This window comes from Formica exsecta, unplaced genomic scaffold, assembly GCF_003651465.1.
Source record: "Formica exsecta isolate Colony F162 unplaced genomic scaffold, ASM365146v1 scaffold332, whole genome shotgun sequence".
NCBI lineage: Eukaryota > Metazoa > Arthropoda > Insecta > Hymenoptera > Formicidae > Formica > Formica exsecta.
In genome coordinates this window covers 60,272-69,229 of record NW_021850572.1, presented here as the reverse complement: position 1 = coordinate 69,229, position 8,958 = coordinate 60,272, and the positions used below count along the sequence as shown (strand labels likewise).

The window sequence follows — 8,958 nt, the reverse complement described above, 5'->3', positions numbered from 1 at the left end:
ATATATATATATATATATATATATATATATATATATATATATATATATATATATATATATATATATATATATATATATATATATATATATATATATATATATATATATATATATATATATATATATATATATATATATATATATATATATATATATATATATATATATATATATATATATATATATATATATATATATATATATATATATATATATATATATATATATATATATACTAATATTCTTAATATATTTATCTTACTAAACAAACATTTTTTAATGTCCAAAGTAAAATAAAAAAATTATCTGAATTTATATATATTTTACAAAATGTATGTGTTTTATTGTAATTTAGCATTTATCTTTATCATTATCATTAACATTTTGTTTGGTATGCTTTTATTACTCGAAGATATTTAAAATTTCCAACAAATCAAAATTTCCCCTTTCGATAACATTTTTACCGTCGAAAGAGAAATTTTCTGTATACTTCACACGAAAGCGTGTCTCGAATTGAGACACGCTATGAGTGGGGGCAAATGAATTGCATGGTAAAAGCAATGCGCGTGTAATATATTGCAGTGAGACGAAGCTCTCTAACAGTATAGTACCAAGACCCGACCTTTTACGAAGAAGACCTCCTCTCTCAATGATTTCTTTCAGTTTATCTTCTATATAATCTTTCGCATACAAGAAAAGACATCGCGCGAATAATCACACATACTTATTCAGTTTACGACGTGTATTTATTTTGTTTAGTCATCGGCAGTGTGATTCATTATGTATCTTTAACAAAAGAGAATGATAAAGTATATTTAATTTATGAAACTAAAAGGGTATTATTTTGCATTAGATAACAATCGAGGTTTCATAATACACATATTATAAATTGTTTAAATAAAGCTAAAAAATATAATTTCCTATTGCGAAAAATCTATACTCAACTTTGAAGAATGTCTAACTAAAAATAAAAAAATATTATTATAAAACTTTGCATATTACAATAATAATTTACAAGATTATTATTTGATACATTTGATTAGCTATTGAGATTACACACTGTATAACATTATTTTAATAATAAACTATTCGAAAAAAACAAATGGAAAGAAATGGAGAAAACTGTTAAATCACATGAGAAACATCATACAGTGATATTGCACATGGCGAAAACTTCTGCTTAAATATCTGCTTCGTATTTTTTTAATGCAAAAATCAAAACACACGATCATTTTCCTGATTCCAAATTGAGAAAATTTGCAACATTCATGCCGTGTGTACTGAATGGGACCGGGGCGATGGTAGCGGAGTGATAGTGAAAGAAGGACTTTCTTCACAACCATAAAGACCGGCTAGCTCTCGGTCGATCAGTTCGACTTCTTTGTGGAACTAAGGTGAAAGCGCGTAAGAGGCGACGATCATCTTCGAGGGACCCGAACATCATCCCGTCAGCTTCTTCACAAAATTCGCAGAAACAAAACGGACGGTACTGGAGAGCGAAATCATCGCCGAATGTTCGTACGTGTGCAATATAATGCATGTTTGCTGTGGAATCCGGAGAAACACGTGGTGTATGGTGCTACATCGATAAAAGGAAAAGTTCATTCATAATTTTGAATGACATTTGTGAGCGACAAATGGTAAAATGCTTTTGCACGTGTTTTGCCACAAGCTTTTGATCCTGATCTTGATCATGACTTTCTACGGATTACCAATCAAAGGTCAAGAACTCCGTCGAAATAGTGTAATAGCATCAGTGATCTCTACTGTGAGTACTAATTCGATAGAGATAAAATATTGTCAAAAAGCATGATTAGCTCGCGTAAAAAAAAAACTTTGTGTATGTGTTTGTGACACAGTTTTATGATAAAACTAGAATTATATGTGTGATGTGTGTGTTAAATAGTAATATAATCATACATATATCACTTTCTTTTGTCAGCAAATTTTTACAAAATTTAACTTTTCAGTAAAAAATTTTTCTTGTGTAAGTAGTATAATAATTAGTGGAACTTATCTGTGTATATATACATATATGAAAATATCACGTTGAAATCTTGTGTTAATTTAATATTTTCTTTAAAATAAAATAAGTATATACAATATATTTATTTTAACATTTGTGTATATAGAGAGACAAAAAAGAAAAGAAAAAAGAAAGTGTGTGTTTTAAATATTTATCAATTTTTAAATTATTTTATTATTATAAATACGTGCTTATAACGCAATTTTATTTAGCAATTAATTGTTTAACATACAGCACCATATTTTATACGTTTAATAAGATATAAAAATGTGGATTTTTTTTATTCATTTATTCTAGCGATTGCGATCAATTATGCAGCATTAAAGAATAACATATAAATATTACGTGCACGCAACACGCTTATGAGATATTTACTTAGTCAATACCGAAGACAATTTGACGGCTAGACCTTGACCCATAATTCTGATCATGGTTACTTTCTCTCATCTTTTATGTTGTATTTGCGGTGGAAAGTGAGCGCGCTTGACTAGCGTCAATGATTTGCATATTGCTTTCAGGAAAATTCTTCGAATAATTCGCAAACTCGCCACGGAAGATTTTTATTTGACGAATTATTTGGTATCGACATTGCCTCTGATATTGAAACCGATGAAGAAAAATTAAGAAACTGCACATGCGGTAAAGAATTTTCTTTATAAATTAAATTGATTTTTTTTTTGTATGACAAATAATATTGTTAATTGTTAATAAAAATATAACAATTATATACTCTCTACTTTTTACAGTTAAATTATAATCTTGCAAATAAAACTTATATATAATGCTTTTTTAATTAATTTTTACCGTAGAAATGATAATTGACCAATTTGTATATAAATTTAATATTTTATCTATCATCCTTTATACATAAATAAAGTTACATCCAAATTTAATAGCATATTTAATGATATCATTTTTAGAATGTGGCTTATCAAATCAAGAAAATCGGATTGTTGGTGGACGTCCTACGCTACCGTATAGATATCCCTGGATTGCAAGGCTGGTATATGACGGTCGTTTCCACTGCGGTGCTAGTCTACTTAACAACGATTATGTAATTACTGCTGCTCATTGCGTACGGAGGTATATACTCTTTATTCAAATATATATACAACAATAAATAAAGAAAATTGCTATAATTAACAATAAAATATTATATTGTAATAAAAATTAAAAATATCAAAAGTAACTAAAAGCAACATTATAAAAAGTTACACCATTTTTAATATAATATAATGTGAAACGTGCAACAAATGTTTTTATTAATATTTTGAGCATATTATGTCAAGATTAAATTAATTTTAACATCTTAGGTTGAAGCGATCGAAGATTCGCGTGATACTCGGCGATTATGACCAATACGTGAACACTGATGGAACTCCTATTATGAGAGCAGTGAGTGTTGTGATACGTCATAAGAATTTTGATATGAATTCCTATAATCATGACGTGGCCTTATTAAAATTACGCAAATCCGTGAAATTTTCAAAGAAAGTTCGACCGATTTGTTTACCTCAACCAGGTAGTATGGCTGTAAAGTAGTTAATTATGATCTTTCTTAACACATTAAATATTTTTGTATTTATTCTTAATATATTAACCATAATACGTAGGATACGATCCTGCTGGAAAAGAAGGAACAGTAGTGGGATGGGGTAGAACATCGGAAGGAGGAATGCTGCCTGGAAAAGTACAGGAGGTACAAGTACCTATATATAGTTTAACACAATGCCGGAAAATGAAATATCGAGCAAATCGAATTACCGAGAATATGATTTGCGCGGGCCGAGGTAACCAGGACTCTTGTCAAGGTGATAGTGGCGGTCCTCTTCTTGTTCAGGAAGTTGATAAGCTGGAAATAGCAGGTGAAACATATTTATATTTATTATGATAATAATTTTTAATTTTATAATAGCATATTAATTTATGATTAATATTGATTGTTTGAATACATGTTGCGTAAAAAATATTTTTCCTCTTCATATATTTATGTAACTAAACATAAAAAAATTCTAGAAATCACGTTACTGTCATAATATCTTTATTCATCTAAAACTTATGTGTGTTATACGTACATGATAGGTATAGTCTCTTGGGGTGTGGGCTGTGGTAGACCTGGTTATCCCGGAGTCTATACTCGAGTGTCACGATATCTCAATTGGATTCATGCAAACATGAAGGAAGGCTGTTTATGCGTCAATTGAAGACCTGCTTTACTCTTGCACCTTGTATATAAAATTTTAAAGCACATATTATATACGCGATCGTAGTCAATTACTGCAATGCGTACGTTTTACACGACGAATCACAAAGAATCGCTTAAAAACTCTGAGTTCAAAACTACTCAGTGGAGTATTTAATATACAGTTCCTTGCATGGAGGCCATCATTATTGTTATTAATTAGCAATTATTTATACGTGTCTGAACGAATAATATGAGAAATACGTTGTATCATTGTATGGAATATTTCCTATAATCTTCGTACGATTTATAGCGCAACTACGCTTAGCTCGCTCCACACGTTTCTATCACGCATTTCGTATGAATAGCGGTCGAACGTTTCCGGAATAATCAGCAACCGGTAACGGTTCACTGTCGAACTGGGCTAAAGTTGACGCATGCAAATGTAAAAGTATTCGCACACGCATCATGCAATTTTGTACATAATAGCATAATTTATGTTAGTCATATTTTTTTAATGTTACGTAATATATATAATATATGTGTATTATAACATATAATACAATAATAATATAAAAACTTGGAATATATTTGATTTAAAAATCTGTTATAATCTATTTAAATAGTCCAATATAAATTTTGAATAATAGTTTGCAAAACATTGCATGACATTTATAAATGGACAGCAAAATACACTTGCGATGATAATCAAGATTACATATATACATATGGGTAAAATCTTATAAGATACAGCTTATCGATATTATATTTTACATGTGTGACACATTAAAACTTATCATTTATGCTCAATCAGTTTATTTAATAAGTCAAATTTTATAGGAGATCAATAGTATAAAGTATAATATCAAAATATTGTTTTATTACTTTCTAAAACAATCATTTCTTAATTATTTTCAATCAGCAGTTTTAATATAATATTAATAATAAATAAAGAAAGCTGAAAATTGTGTAATATTATTTTAAAATGGATTCTTATATTCTTTATAGAAATATGAAATCGATGGCCAATAATAACGATGACGCAGTTGCAGAACCTGATCTTTCAACCGAAACTAGTTCTAAGAGATAGTACGACATCAGATACGATAGCAATCAAATAAATTTTATTATAAATTTTGGTCGAAAGTGGAAATACCGGGGTTTAACTTGTATACTAATAGAACCACTTCTTTACCCGAAACTTAAGAGGTATCGTTAATACAGTTGAAATACCTGTCGAACGGTACCGGATGACGCACAAAATGCGTATGTACATATATAATAAAATATAGATGAGCGTTCACATATCCTTTTCTGCAATCTCTTTTATCTGCATTACATATTCTTACTGGCACGTCAAAATAAACGCATTAATTAAAATTAATATAAAAATAATTTTTGTAAAAAATACTTTATACTTGGCGATGTCGTATACAATATATATCTTTACTTAACATATGATTATCTACCAAAGAATTAATGTTTATACTAGGAAGAAAAAAATAATTAATCAAACAATTAAATATAATCATTTATATAATAATCAATATAATCAATATAATCAATCAATATAATCATTTTAATATATCCACGTTTTTATAACACAAACTTTTTCAAGTAAATGTAAAAAATAAAGAGATAATATAAACTTATCTTATTAAAAATATTATATTTTACCGAATAAAAAAAAAAGCATAAAGACGTTACCTCTACTAATATTAAAATTCATCGAAACGTAGATCACATCTTTAAAACAGCTCCGAATATGATAATCGACGATGCCGTGGCCATGATGACGGTCAATAACAGTCATCCGTGATTCGACCCTGAACATGAACGTGAACTGGTCAGGTACCAGCCGACCGGCTGTGCCCGCCTTCCCTTCCGGAATAGCAATTACCTCTTCGACCTCAGTCCTCCACAGTCGGCGTAGGACGTCGATGATAGTCGCTCTCAGTCAGGGACATGTCCGTGACTCGTTCCTGACGGTGCCCAAGTGTGGCAACTTTTCCCCCAAAAATATCTCTACAAAGATCCAAGTCTTTAAAGTGAATTAAAAGTGTCGCATTATCGGTGCAATTATCAACTCATGAAGAGTTCAATTAGATCGCAGAACATGAAGTTTCTGCGCTATCCAGGTTTACTATTAATTCTGCTTTTGACGATGGAAAATTGCCAGGTAAGACAAATTCTTCTCGTGTAGATTATTTATTAATTTCTTCGCATGATATGCATCTTACTGCTACGTTCCCTTTGATAAAATATATTAAGACACTTCGAAAAAAATCTGCAATATTTAAATATTGAAATTTTGCGAAGAAATAGCGGTTTTAATTTCGATTTAAAGCCTTATCTGTAAAACGATTACAATGGAGACATTTTTAACAAAATGGAAATACTATAAAATAACTCTTAAACAGCTTTGATAAAGTCAACAGCTTTTATTGAAATAAAAAAATTGTATGGACGTGACAATTATAAATATGCATAATTCTTTTCCAAAGTTAAAAATAATATAATGTATTATTATAATTTTTTAATAAATTTTTAAAAAAGAATTATTTTTTTATTATTATTTAAATCTATCTATTACATATAAATAGAAACTCTTACATATTTTTATATCTACATATATCTAAGATTTATCTAAGACATAAATGAAATTATTGATTATATTCTCCAAATTATTTTAATAGTAACGTATATTGATCATTAAACATAATCACTTCGATTTTAGGCCGGGGTATTCAAAGATAAAATGAAAAACTTATTTGGACTTTTTGGTAATAAACCACCTCACTCTGATAATTCACCTGCTCCTTGCTACTGTAGTGAGTAACTTTAATTTGCTGTTAAATTTATTTTTATTAGCAATATAGCATTAAGAAACATATTATAGAGAGAATATATCATACAATCTAGGTTGTGGGCTACGAAATGAAGAAAGTCGTATAGTTGGTGGTCAAACAACGAGTATGAATGAGTTTCCATGGATAGCTAGATTATCGTATCTAAACAAGTTTTATTGCGGCGGGACATTAATAAATGATCGCTACGTCCTCACAGCCGCGCATTGCGTGAAGGGGTAGGTATGATTTATAAATTTTGCATATATTTAATGGAAATAAAAATAATATTAAAATCTAACTAATTTTTTAATTGCAACTACTGTATAATTTTTGCCATAAACGTCTTATATTAATGATTAATTATTTTTTGTATTCAAATATTTCTAAAAAAAATTCTAACAATATAAATTTTTATTAATAATATAATAAAAGTATAAAATTTAACTTTACTACTGGAATATAATATTACTTACAATAAGAGATATATGTTTATTTTATCTTTTTACACATACATAACAAACTATTGGAAGTTAGGTACGTGAACATTATTTTTATATATTAGTATAACTGTATAAAATTGCTACTAAATCATTGCTCATCTGCTAGATGCGTAAACAGGTCGAACTTCATATTTGCATCCTCAATTAGTGTCACGCTACAAGGAAAAGTTGTGCCGTTATCCTCAAGCGACATGCTAAACTATTCTACTTTTAACGATTACAATTTGCTCAAAATTTTTCTTATTCTCACATAAATTTATTTTGCGTAGTTAAATAATATAAAATTAAGTTTTATGATTTTCCTTGAGCAATTTCCTTAATTTTATTAAACGAGTCTCTCCTTCGCGATCTTATTTGCCAGGCGAATGTGATCAGTTCTTCTAGTCTTATTTTCAGATTCATGTGGTTCATGATCAAGGTTACTTTTGGAGAACATGACAGATGTATCGAAAAGCCAACGGAAACCAGATACGTGGTACGTGTTATGACCGGTGATTTTAGTTTTCTGAATTTCGACAATGATATCGCACTACTTCGTCTCAATGAAAGAGTGCCGTTGAGTGATACGATACGACCGATATGCCTGCCGTCATTGTTGGGTAAGCACAACATTTCTAATATAAATGTAAATATAAATATAAATATAAATATAAATATACACACATATAAACGCGATAAAATAACGAGATTATATCTTATGAAGATATTGCTATAAATTTCGAAATTAATACATTAAAAAAATTAAATAACCATCATTATTATAAACATTATCCGATCTTAACTCGATATATATTGAATAATTTCTATGTTTTTTCTAACTTTATCACGACAAAGTTTTCGCTGAAGACATGTATCTATATATAAGAGCCATAGTCTTATATGTCGAATGCGTTATCGATATCTACCTTCGACATATACTCATAATTTCATGCTCGATCGATATTAAATTAGCGTATCCGCAATTGTTAATTTTAACGAATACGGTTTTTCATAATCGAGCGTAATATTGAACAATAATATGCGCGCTCTACGACTAACCGTCATGTTTATTATACAACGATTACGATAGCCGAGTCATAAATCAGTTAGTATACGGGTACCTACTCTCTCAACTGTAATGCATCATCGTAGCATACACATAACTGCGTAATAATAAAGATTTCTGTCTGAAATCGAGGCCTTAAATTTGCATTTTAAATGCACGCAATAATACTTCTTCAATTTGTTAACATGCAATGACATGGTACATTTATAAGCGCACTAATTTACTGCAAACATATTCGCACCGATAATATATATAAACTATATAATAGATTCATATATTCAAAAACTCTCAATTTTTTCTTTAAATAATTTTCATATAATTCGTATTTTATATTTTTAATAAAAAATAATTATACA

At 28.9% G+C, this 8,958-nt stretch overlaps 1 protein-coding gene across 1 annotated transcript in view; it reads left to right on the top strand.

The window, feature by feature from the left end:
• The first annotated feature begins 1,617 nt into the window (after positions 1-1,617).
• LOC115238305 (transmembrane protease serine 9-like) overlaps positions 1,618-8,958 on the top strand; it is a 9,684-nt gene continuing 2,343 nt past the window's right edge. The window contains 10 exon segments of the mRNA XM_029811997.1: positions 1,618-1,641; positions 1,643-1,768; positions 2,545-2,665; positions 2,947-3,109; positions 3,340-3,548; positions 3,640-3,891; positions 4,109-4,221; positions 6,946-7,039; positions 7,131-7,293; positions 7,954-8,156. Coding sequence (XP_029667857.1) covers positions 1,618-1,641; positions 1,643-1,768; positions 2,545-2,665; positions 2,947-3,109; positions 3,340-3,548; positions 3,640-3,891; positions 4,109-4,221; positions 6,946-7,039; positions 7,131-7,293; positions 7,954-8,156 — 1,468 coding nt within the window.